The 12,954-nt window shown below is 47.0% G+C and overlaps 1 protein-coding gene across 1 annotated transcript; it reads right to left on the minus strand.

Moving 5' to 3' along the window:
- Positions 1 to 11,187: 11,187 nt before the first annotated feature.
- Positions 11,188 to 12,039, minus strand: LOC107112370 (uncharacterized protein K02A2.6-like; the record flags this gene model as incomplete). Its single annotated transcript, XM_015413494.1, has 2 exons — positions 11,188 to 11,233; positions 11,336 to 12,039. Coding segments are annotated over 2 exons (750 nt in total), but the record flags the coding sequence as incomplete, so codon positions are not given.
- Between the last annotated feature and the right edge of the window lie 915 nt (positions 12,040 to 12,954).

Genomic DNA, 12,954 nt, shown 5'->3' on the forward strand with positions numbered 1-12,954 from the left:
AAGACGCTTGCTCCCCTCCCCCTTTTAATTTTTTTTAACTTCCAGCCTGATAGAGAATCCTGGAGAACTAGTTTTGCACATTGTTTTGTGTCACTTTAGTTGGTCCTAATTAGAGGTATCACATGCCTTTTTTGTTTTTTTTACTATATTGAGTCATTCATAGTCCTTGAGTTATTTTAATATGTTATCTTTTAAAATATAATATATTAATATGTTGAGTTATATATTTCAATGTGTTGAGTTATCCATATTCACAGCCCAGCTTGGGGGTTAAGAGCTTTTTCCACACGGTGTGATCCCAGCCATGCCCCTGGGACATGGGCTTGAATGCTATAGCCATACAGCCAGGGTTGATGATGGAGGCTGGATCCAGTGGTTCATCAGCAGAAGGTGCTTATGGCTGTCCTTCTTACATTTCCCTTTCCTCTACAGTACCTTCTGACTCCACAAAAATTGGTGCTCTGGGTTGAGGGATCCACATAGGCTCATGGCACTGGCTCGGGTGGGCCGCAGTGAGGTGGGAGAAGCCCCAGCTTATCCAAGGTAATAACTGTAATTGTATTTACACCATCACTTATGAATGAAGTGATTCATGTGACCCTCATCTTGCTGGGCTTTGCTGATTCTTTCAACACACTTCAACTTTGGAACCCACCTTAGAATCCTTATTTAAAACAAATAGGGTTGATGTGAATTTAGTGGTGTTAGCCCAGCATAACTGGTTGTGTAAGAAGGCCTTGTTTTTTCCCCATTTGTACTAGACCTTAATGAAAATACTACACATGAACAAAGTATTTTTATGGGACTTCAAGTGAGAGATGGCGTGTGTGAATACTTTTAATGCAATGGTAGAAAAGATGAGTCCCCAATCTTCCCCAGCAAGGAGTAAAACTCTTGTCGCTGTTGTATATGGTAATAGCACATTGTACCATGCACTAATTTATTTCAGAAATAAGATTTGTTTTACTTGTTTTGTTTTGCTGTTTGGGAAAGTCTTAAATGATGACGACTCACCAGACTTCTCCAGATAACATGTATCAGAATGGTTAATGGTTTCTGTTCAACCATCAGGTACAGAGCTAGATGTTCTCAACTGAGTAAAGTAAAAAATAGAGCAGCATAACGGTCTTTTTTTTGCTTTTGTTTTTTGTTCAGACTAATCCTCACCCCTAGCTGGGTGACTCAATATGTTTTGTTGCTGTTGTTTTGCTTGCAATTCCTGACAAGAGCTTTTCCCAGTTGGGTGATGTTTTCTTGTCAAAAGGGGGGGAAAACACCTTCATGACACAATTGCATTACTACAAAAAAAATCGTAAAAACTGCAAAATGGTTTTAGGTCACCTAAATATATGCATTGTATACCAGGTAATGTTCTTGATATCTATCCCATGGTGAAATATGCTTTATCCATTTCAATTTGGTATATGCATTTACAGGTTTTTTGAGGCAAAATCTTCTGATTTTCCTGTCTGGGATAGTGGAGTTGTGGAAGCAAAGGGGCTGTAGCATTCTCATAAGGGTTTTTATGTTGCTTCCATTTTCTTATACAGGTAACAGTGTTTGTAGGCCATGCCATTGACCCTGGAGAACTGTTCATTTATACCAAAGCATGTGGGGATGGGCTACAGTTGCTCAACAGCAAGTGAACAGCACTCTGCACGTGCTCAAAAGCCACTAATCTAGGTAGTTCACCTATTCAGCCCTAACAGGCTCTGTGCCTTTGTAGGTCTGGAATAACATCTTCTGACTCTTCTCTATTTGAGTTGTTACATAAACTGGTTTCCCGTCCTCCTCAAGTCAGTCAGTCAGTCAGATTTCAAAGCAGACACATTTCCCTGCATAAAAATTATATTCAAGCTTCCTTCCCTTTCAACACTACACAATACTTGCTGCTCCCCCCCTCTGCAGCCATAATAGAATTTTTCTCCTCCTCATTCTCACTATGAGACTTTTTTATGCACTGATACCCTCAAGCTCTCTCAGCAATACACCAGAGAGCTACTTTTTCCTCCAATTTATTTCTATGAGTCTTGACAGCTTTCATTTACAAAAGTAGATGGTGTTTTAAACATTACCCAGGCTGCTCCTCTCCTACCATCCATACCTCTGGAGTCGGTCTCGGTAATTCCATTCCATTGACTGGCAGAAAGGCATTGCAAACTTCAGGCACCATATGTTGTTCTATATCAAATCCTTGTTTATCATGGAAATATCCAGAGAGACCAGCTGCAGACAACTAACCTTATAAACCAAATTGCTTTATTCCAGCCAGAATTGGCCAGCTTCTTAAGGTCCTCCTCCTCCCCTGGCAATATTACTGGGGTGCCGAACAGGACGTCCATCAACTTTTTGTGAGGAAGAGAATTGATTTCTAAACGGGTGTGCAAAAGAGTTTCTGATGGTTTGCGTATACCATGTTTAGCAGCTAATGAAAAAAAACCCTCCCTATTTTATTTAGTCAGAAGACCTTTTTCTGTCATTCTCTTTATGGAGAAGTTGTAAGGTGCCCTGGGTGATAGAAAAACTTCAATAATAGTGTGTAATGTAATAGGCTAAGCCCAGGGTTGCCAGCCTGAGTCTGACCATTTGTGGGAAGTTTTTGATGAGCAGGAACCTACCAGTTCTAGCATTGCAATGTGATTTTTGGTGTGCTTTGAAAGTGATGGGACAATGCTCTAACATTTGCCTGGAACTCTATGGTTCCCACAGAATTTCAGGCAAATGCTAGAGCTTGGCAAGGTGCATTGATGTGACTTTCAGTTAGTGGCAGAAGTGATGTCATGACACTGAGGGGCACTTATTCCTCCAACCTTCCCCAAGGGCTCTTTAGCTTGGAGAAACGACGACTGAGGGATGACATGATTGAGGTTTATAAGATTATGCATGGGAAAGAGCAGGTAGAAAAAGAGGTACTTTTCTCCCTTTCTCACAATACAAGAACTCGTGGGCACTCCATGAAATTGCTGAGCGGTCGGGTTAGAACGGATAAAAGGAAGTACTTCTTCACCCAAAGAGTGATTAACACATGGAATTCACTGCCACAGGAAGTGGTGGCGGCTACAAGCATGGACGGCTTCAAAAGGGAAGTAGATAAGCATATGGAGCAGAGGTCCATCAGTGGCTATTAGCCACAAGGTATAGATAGGGACTCTGGGGCAAGTGATGCCCTGTCATCTTGGTGCTTGGGGGGGTCAACAGTGGGAGGGCTTCTAATGTCCTGGCCCCACTGGTGGACCTCCTGATGGCACCTGGTATTTCTGGCCACTGTGAGACACAGAGTGTTGGACTGGATGGGCCTTTGGCTTGATCCAACATTGGCGTCTCTTATGTTCTTATGGTGGTGAGGCACAGGGCACACAAGCCAGGAAGTCTCCAGCTATAGTGGAAGACCTCCCCCCACCCCTCGATAAGTCACTGAAGGCACAAACTAAAAAGTGCTCTACCATTGGAAACAGCATAGAAATACAAACAGAATATCCCCTTGAACGTAATATTTGTGAACAGAGGTCAAACAAGAACACCACGTGTAAAGGCCTTTCCTCTTGCTGTCTCACAAGAGAGCTGTGTCCTCTTACTGATCCACCATGGTTTAACCATAATATTTTCTGAAAGTGCTACAGGATCTCTGTGTATGAAAATTCTGTGGCTGGAGTTACGAAGGCATGTCATGCAATTTCAATTTCTAGATAACTTAATGTGTAAATTAGAGATGCTGTTTTATGTTTTAAACTGTTGTTGTTGTTCTCCCCTGAGCCTTGGAGAAGGGATGTGAGCTAAACGGATACTAAAATAACTTGCGACGAGAGCAGAGTGGACTTTTGACAGTATGCCTTGGGCGCAGCAGGTATAAACCAGGAAGGCACTTTCTTACTTACTACTTTATGATCTTTTCATCACTTTCTTCCAGGAGAAATGGAACTGATGCAAGTTTAAACAGGCATTTGTTTGTTTTCCCTGGATGTGAGTTTATTTCAGCTGTGTCTGTGTTGTCAATAGTGGCCTAGATTTTTGTTTTCAGAGTGCATTTAGCATTCAGAGAAGGGAATTCTTGGGAACATGTCTGTGACTGGCATAAGAGTCTGGCTGAGCTTCTGTTTCCCTTTCTGTTACAGATACTTAAGCCTGGGTATGGCCAGAAGTGTGAGCCTTTCAATGTGGGCAGGTCACATGCGATTGGCCATCAGTGAGCTGGCCCACTCGTTCCAGGACAAGCTCAGGAGTTGGAGTTGTGCTTCTCTTTGTCTAAATTATATTTTTCTTGTGTTTGTTTGTTTGTTTTTATAAACTGCTTAGAGTTCTCAGTGGGGAGAAAAGAGGTTTTCAAACAGAAGCTGGACGGCCATCTGACAGCAATGCTGATCCTGTGAACTTAGGCAGAACGTGAGAGGGAGGGCGGGAAGGGTTTCCTCAGTGCTTAGTTCTTGTGGTCCTTTCTTAGACACCCAGGAAAATGCTGATCGCCACTTTGGGGTCAGGAACAGGGATGTAGACTTTCCATTTTCCCAGGAGGGGCTGGGGCTGGGCCAGAGGCATTGCTATGCTTGGTCCTTAAAAGAACTGGGGTCCAGTGACATCATAGGGAGGGGCCAGTGATGTCACAGGCCATTGTCACTATCTATGTAGGTGGAGCCATGTGGGATTTAAGGAGTTTCTCCCCAGAAATTTGGGGGGGGGGCTGGGAAATCCTGGGAAACCCCCCCCCCAGCAATGCCCCTGGCTGGGCTAAACCCAGGAAAAGGTGGGAGTTGGCCAGTGGTATTCTGTGTCCTGTTTTTGCAATTCACTTTTAGAATAGTCACTTTAAGATCTGCAAATATACATACCATGTGCATTGGAAAAACTAATGGTCACAAATTTGACAGTAAGAGAGGAAACCAAAAAAACCTGTAGGGGAACATTTTAAAAGTTTTCCTGGACATTCATTTACAGGAGTCTTGTTTCTGCCTTATTCATAAGGGTGACTTTGTACTGAAATGTACTAAATTGTGGCATCACAGATGCCTTCATTTGCCAAATACATGGCTGGAGTCTCTGAGCCAGGGCAGAATACAAAACAGTTGCTGTGTACTCAATTTCTGAGCAATGTACAGAGTTCAGAGTAGTAGCAATCTTCTCAGTGCTCTGTGACTGGAATGACCGCCCCCAAAGTGGAATGATAGTCCCTGGGATTAGCAGAAGTGTTCTGGGACTGGGATGACAACCCCTGGGACTTGCAGAAGCATTCTGGGACTATCATTCCACTCTGAGGGCTGTCATTCCAGTCCCAGAACACCTCTGCTACTCCCAGGGGCTGTCATTCCACTCTGGGGGCTGTCATTCCAGTCCCAGAGCACTGAGCCTATTCCCAGGGGCTGTCATTCCACTCTGTGACCTATAATTCCAGTCCCAGAGGACAAATTCCATTGCTATAGATCATCATTCCACTCTGGGGAGCTGTTGTTTCAGTACTAAAATGCTTCTGCTACTTCCAGGGGCTGCCATTGTAATCTGTGACCTGTCATTCCAGTCCCAGAGCACAGATTCTCTTCCTAGGGATTATCATTCCACTGGGGGGGGGGGGGGTGTCACTCTAGTGCTGTTATTCTAGTCCCAGAGCACAGATTCTAATCCTAGGGACTGTCTTTCACTCTGGGGGCTGCCATTCCAGTCCCAGAGTAGCCTATCTGGGCCCAAAGACCTAAATGGAAAAACCATTCCACATTTTCTTTGCAACTTTTTTTGTGCTGCAATCTATTTCAGTGGAGCCCATGCAAGTCAATTGACATTCCTGGCTCCCATTATCTCCAGTGGGCCTTCAAGCCTCTACCATTGTTTCCAGTGGGCAATCCTGTCATTCCTTTTAGTACATCCCAGTTGGTTGCCCCTTTGAAATTGTACCACACCATTTTAAGTAACAGCAAAATGAAGAGGGTGAACTTGTACAAAGTACACATTCCTTGGCAATGTTCTCTCTGGGCTGCACACAGGGCAAAAGGAAATTTTAAAAGGCCTCTGATCTGCATGCTCCCACCAATCTTGTTCATGCAGATGGGCTTACAATTTAAAAACGAAATGGAAATTGAAAGAAGAGCTTAGGAGTAGCTGAAGCAGTCCTCCTCAACTCTTCTTAGTCAAGGACATATTGAACCAAGTAAAATAAAATAGAGACACACTTTCCCCCCAAATGTAAATTGGAGCCAAGCAAGTATGTTGGGCCCAACAGAGGCTTTGCAGTCTGACTGCTGCTACATTGAAAGTGGGTGGAGCCAGCCAGGGTTAAGGACTGTACTTTCTTTTCTGGCAGACACCAAAGATATTCAAGGATTGATATGTTCTGGATATCAGACCCTTAGTTATTACTCTAGAGAGTGCAAAGATACAACTGAAAACCCTTGCAGATCTTACTTTCCAATATTGAGTGCTCTTCAGTTTTCTATGCCAGCTAGATAGACAAAAATGGCCACCTTCCCTAGACCTCAGATCAGAGGTCTGATGAATCCAGCTGCAAGAGACCTTCTCTTCCTGTGGCAAGGACTGTTATCAAATATTTTCCCCCACTGAGGTAAAGGCGGAGATCTGTCTTCCTAAAGACTAGCATTTGACACTTCCATGCTGGGAGAAAAGGAGGGGGAGAAGGGGGATGCTTAACAATTCCATTGTCTACCCTGCTAGCTCAATTAGCATTTGTAAAAAAGTGAGCCAGGAAGAAAAAAAAAGGAGCCCAAAGGAAAGTTTTTAACTCAATATTGCCAGGCACTGGCTGACTGGGAGAGGCTCAGACTCCCTGGAAAAATTCAGGGTAGACCCAGACCCCTGAGCCCCCACCCTTAGTTGATGCCTATGGTCAAGAAGCAATTTTTCTCCAGGACAGTTTGGCCAGGGATCCTGGGTTGCTTTTTTGTCATCTTCTGGTTGTGGAATAGCGATCACTGCAGGTGTGGAGGAGGAGGTATTTGTGAATTTCCTGCATTGTGCAGGGGGTTGGACTAGATGACCCTGGAGGTCCCTTCCAACGCTATCATTCTATGATTCTATGAAATAATAAACAAATGTAATTTATTAATATATCCATCCACTTAAATCTCAGGAATATGGTGGCAGTGTCAAAGCACAACTGAGTTCAGTGAGGCCTTTAAGAACTTCAGTTTGGTCTGAACAATATCTCACCTCAGGGATTCATATCTATTAAAGCACTGTACTCTCTGTTGGACATGTAGCTACTAGGAGTGTGCATAATAAAACTGCTGAATCGAAAATAGACACAGAAATGACTGGTTTGGGTCAATACAGTGATTTCCTAGAATGGTAACACAAATCCAGGGTTGTTGGTATAATAAAAACTGGAATGCCGCTCTTTGGCTGTGGGTTCCCAGGTTAGGTAACTCACTCAGGCACCTGTTCTCAGATCCATTCAGCAGAGACAAGCTGGCTCAGAACATCAGCCATTTTTTTTGCAAGGAGTCAACTCCAACAACAAACAACTTCTGCTAACATAAAAAACTGGAAACTGAAAGAAGAGCTCCACCCAATAGGACCAAACTAAACCACACATATACTAGGGGAGAAGCAGACTGTTCCCTTACAGACATACACATATACAATAAATATACCGCAAAAAACCTCTCCCCCAAACAACCCCCCCCCCTTTAAAATGTTTGGGGGATTACCAGGAAAGCAGCATGCCTTATCTTTTTCTTTAATTTCACTGATTTTGTGGGCAATGGCATTTCTCCCTTTCACTCAGGTCCGTGCAAGAAAGGAGTGCAGAGAACTGCTGTTCTCCCTCTTGCTGCTGGCAGGGTGGAAGCTGGGAAAATAGATGGCTGGGCAGCTTATTCAGGGGCCTGTAGAATTCTAACTTTTGATCCATTTTGCTTGAAACTTGGGGATTCTTTAAAGGACAGGCAGCACCAAAAGTTGGGTGTCATTTAGTTGAAAAACAGAACCCAGACTCCCCAAAATTCTCCCAAAGGAAATAATGACAGATTGTTGGGAAAGGATGGGGGGATTTAGAGAGCCCTGCCCTGAGCCTGGAATGACAACCCCCAGAGTGGAACGACAGCCCCTGGGACTGGAATTAGTAGTCTGGAACTGGAAGAACAGCTCCCAGAACAGCCCCAGGGCCCATCATTCTACTCTGGGGGACTTTCATTCCAATCCCAGGGCATTTTCTCTGAGCCCAGGGACCATCATTCCACTCTGGCCCTGGGCAGGTTTCTTGTAATCTGTTCCATATTTTCATTCCATATTTTTTGTGCTGTAACTCATTTGCCATTCCTTGCTCCCATTGTATCCAACGGGCCTTTGGAGCTCTCCCAATTGTTCCCAATAGGCATGTCAGTCATTCATTGTAGTACATCCCCATAATAGCAGACCGACCAAAAGGGATGGGGTGTGTGCAAAGGAAGCTGTTTTTACTTTGTGAAAGGAGACAAACAGGCCACAACCATGAAGGTGCAGAAAAAGGCAACTCGAATGATAAAGGGGTTGGAACACTTTCCCTATGAGGAAAGGTTAAGGCACTTAGGGCTCTTTAGCTTGGAGAAACAACGACTGAGGGGTGACATGATTGAGGTTTATAAGATTATGCATGGGAAAGAGCAGGTAGAGAAAGAGGTACTTTTCTCCCTTTCTCACAATACAAGAACTCGTGGGCACTCCATGAAATTGCTGAGCGGTCGGGTTAGAACGGATAAGAGGAAGTACTTCTTCACCCAAAGAGTGATTAACACTTGGAATTCACTGCCACAGGAAGTGGCGGCGGCTACAAGCATGGACGGCTTCAAAAGGGAATTAGATAAGCATATGGAGCAGAGGTCCATCAGTGGCTATTAGCCACAAGGTATAGATAGGGACTCTGGGGCAAGTGATGCTCTGCCATCTTGGTGCTTGGGGGGGTCAACAGTGGGAGGGCTTCTAATGTCCTGGCCCCACTGGTGGACCTCCTGATGGCACTGGTATTTCTGGTCACTGTGTGATACTGATTGTTGGACTGGATGGGCCTTTAGCCTGATCCAACATTGGCATCTCTTATGTTCTTATGTTCTTATGAAATGGGGGGGGGAGCTTTAGAGTAGAGGAAGGAGTATGTTCTGTGGAAATTTGGTCCCATTATCTTTATAAAGAGCTGCTTCAGACCTCATATATATTCCCTATTGAAAATAATGGCCCTGAGCTCTGAAACCACATGGATTTGAATCCTGAAATGGTAATATCCTACTTGCAGGGCCAACCCACCCAGACTTTTGCCTAGGGTGGCCGGGCCGTGGCCCCTAGAGGTGGACACCAAAATGGCTTGCTGCCATCCCCCCCGCCCCGCTCGGCTGCACCCCCTCCTCGGGTCCCGGCAGGGATTTGCTTCCCTCCCTCCCCCAATGTGCTCCCCCCCGCCGGACGTTCACACCCCCCAGGTTTTTGTAAGCTTTGGGCGACTCAAGAGCTTGCCGGCCTCAGGCAGCAGAGCCTCCCTGCTGCCGCAAGCTGATTATTCCCCTCCGGTGGAGGAATCCTCTTGCAAATGCCTGGGACTCACTCCCAGAGATACACGCCACTCCAGCCGAGCAGGTACACTGAGTTGCTCTTCACAGCTCGCTTTGCAACCGGCTCCCCACCAATGGGAGGGGAAGGTGGGAGTGAGGGTGGCTGGTGGGCAGGCAGGGTGTCTCTCTTTCTCTCTCTCTTGAACTCTGGCCCCTGTCCAGCGAAGGCGGAGGAACCCTGATCAGATTTCCCCTCCCACGAGGAAAGAGGAGAAAAGGAAGCTGGAGCACACTCACCTCCCAGTGATGCACAGAACCCAGGGCTCATCTTCTTGCCTTCTCCTCCTCCCGAGGACTGAAGCGGTGGTGGCAGGCACAGAGGATGTGTGGCAGCCATAGGAGGTTGCCCGGGGGGAGGCGGCAGCCCCAAGGTGAAAAGCCTCAGCATAGCCAGAGGGTCACTGGCTGCAGGAGCCTGAGAGGGGTCGGCGGAGCGCCTTCCTCAAGCTGTAAACACAAGACAGGCGGGGGGTGGGGTGCCAAAAGGTAGCTTGGAGAAATATAGATTAGGGGGGGGCGTCACAAGGTAGCCTCACCTAGTGTGCAAAAAAACCTCGGGCCGGCCCTGCCTACTTGGAAATAAGCAATGGAGAAAATCTCCCCAGAGGCCAGTTATGAAGTTATAACTTCTGAGAATAAATAAAAATCAGGCCATGGGAGGCCTTTTAATAGAAATGATATGATCCTTCCTCATGATAATGTGGCACCCGCAGTGAGGGAGCTCTGTAGGATATTGCTGTTGTTAGATCGCGCTAACAAAGGACTCGTAGAGTGATTCAGCAAGTGATTCAGCTTTATTTAGAAGTAACGAACAAGCACTAACTCAGTAAGAAACCAGAACAGAAAACAGTGGGAGCTTATGCTCCTTTTAAACATAACCGGGCTAATGTAGCCACGCCTATTTACAAATAACAACCAATGAGATTGCTAGAATAAAGACCAATGGGAGTCTTTCCCTCCTAGGGAATGGTATCGTTCTGATTGGTCGCTGTTACGAAGCGACCAATAGGAAGTTCGCTCAGAGGAGCCCTGGTCTGGCTCGAAGCTTAACAGGGGAGTCCTATGAGGTGATTCATGTAATCATTTCAATACATTACAATTCTTCCCCCCTAAGTTAAGCCATCATCCCAATTGTTTTATTATTTACAAACATGCAATCAACCTTTGTACATCAGTTATTCCAACAGTATTTACACTCATAGTCCTTCAGATAAGTCGGCATTTGCCGCGAACGCTGGGACCTGCGGAGCGGTGCAGGCTCCACGGGCAGACAAGGTTGTGGGTCAGAGTGGGGTTCACTACAGCCTGGATCAGGCACAGACTCGACTGGGATTTCAGCCCCGCACACAGGGTTCTGCCCTGACTCGGGGACAGTACCGGGCCTTTCGGTACTCACCGCCTGCTCTGGGGGTGTCCACTCGACATCAGGGGATTCAGCCGTCGGAGAGTCAGCGCTGTCCCTAGCCCAACGTCTCCTTAACTGATCTATGTGGCGCCGCCATATTCGACCGTCAGCTAACTGCACCACATACATTCGAGTACCCACAGAGTCGGATATAACCCCAGGAAGCCACAAGTGCCCGTTTGCATAATTTCGTGCGAAAACCTTGTCCCCTTTTTCAAACATGCGCACCTTCGGTTGCGCAGTGGTACGCTCGGACTGATCTTCTGATAGGTCTGGGTGCATACGGTTCAAACGGGTCGTGAGTCTCCGCCCCATTAACAATTCGGCCGGACTACGGCCTGTAGCACTACAGGGGGTGGTGTGCTGCAGCAAAAGAAAGGAGCCCAGCCTCTGGCTCCAGTCCCCTTCGTCCATTTTACCCAGGGCCTCTTTGGCCGTCCTGACCATCCGTTCGGCTTGGCCATTAGATGCCGGATGGAAAGGGGCCGAAGTCATTTGGCGTATGCCATTACTCGTGAGGAAGAGCCTAAATTCCTCAGACACAAATTGAGGCCCGTTGTCACTGACGATGACGTCAGGCAACCCGTGGGTGGCAAAAAGTCGGCGGAGCGCATGGATCACAGCAAGTGATGTGGTCGATTTCATATGCACGACCTCCAGCCATTTGGACATAGCGTCCACCACAATTAGGAACATTTGCCCTTGGAGAGGGCCAGCAAAATCTATATGCAATCTGGCCCAGGGTTTACCAGATGACTCCCAGCCTTGGGGTGTAGCTTGTGGGGGATCGGGTCTGACTTGCTGGCATTTGGGACACCCTCGTACCCATTCTTCGATCTCTTTGTCCAGCCCCGGCCACCAGACATACCCTCTGGCCAACGCTTTGGTGTGTACCATACCGGGGTGACCCTCGTGCAGCGACTCTAACACTCTCGTCCTGAGTTTGTCAGGAACCACCACCCTGTTCCCCCATAATACACAGCCCTTAGAAATGGATAGTTCATTTTGACGGCTTTTGTAAGGGCCGAACTCCGGTTCAACGCTTCCAACCGGCCACCCCCTCCAAACCCAGTTTAATACTCGGGACAGCACGCTATCCTTGGCCGTGTGTGCTGCAATGTCCCTGGATGATACCGGGGGTCGAGGAAGCTCCTCAATTGCCAAGACCTCACAGGCGGGGGCAGGGTCTGCGCCAATGTCCGGCACCGGGCACCGGCTGAGGGCATCCGCATGCCCAATCGCTTTCCCAGGCCGGTGCTCTAAGTCAAAATCATAAGCCTGCAAAAATATCGCCCATCTAAGCATGCGTGGGGACATGATGTTTGGCAATTGCTTATCGGGCGCAAAAATCCCCAGTAGCGGCTTGTGGTCAGTGACCAGCAAAAATCGTCTGCCAAAAATAAAATCATGGAACTTTTTGACAGCCGCTACCAACGCCAGACCCTCCTTGTCTATCTGGGCATAGTTCCGCTCTGCCGCAGATAGTGATCTAGAATAAAAAGCGATAGGCGCTTCGCTCCCATCAGGCATCAGATGGCTTAAAACTGCGCCTACTCCAAACGGTGAAGCGTCAGCAGCTAACACCAGGAGCTTGTGTTCATCATAATGCGTGAGTACGGCATTAGATGTCAGCAGCTCCTTGACTCCCACAAAAGCCTTTTCCTCGGCCTGCCCCCACTTCCATTTTGCCTCCTTGTGCAAAAGCGCGTGCAAAGGGGCCGCCACTGATGCCTTATGCGGTAAAAACGCATGATAAAAATTCAGGAGTCCTAAAAAGGATTGGAGCTCCTTCTTACTCACCGGCCTGGGGGCGTTTTGGATTGCAGATACCTTCTCATCCGTGGGGTGGACTCCCTCTGCGTCAATGCGAAACCCCAGGAAGTCCACACTTTCCACCCCGAGCGTGCATTTTGAGCGCTTAACTCTGAGGCCGGCATTTTGAAAACGCCTGAGGACCTCTTTAACCCGGTCCAGTAGTTCCTGTTCAGACCCGCCCGCAATCAGCACGTCGTCAAAATAGGGCACTGTGCC

This window comes from Gekko japonicus, unplaced genomic scaffold (assembly GCF_001447785.1).
Source record: "Gekko japonicus isolate JY-2015 unplaced genomic scaffold, Gekko_japonicus_V1.1 scaffold168, whole genome shotgun sequence".
Lineage (NCBI taxonomy): Eukaryota > Metazoa > Chordata > Lepidosauria > Squamata > Gekkonidae > Gekko > Gekko japonicus.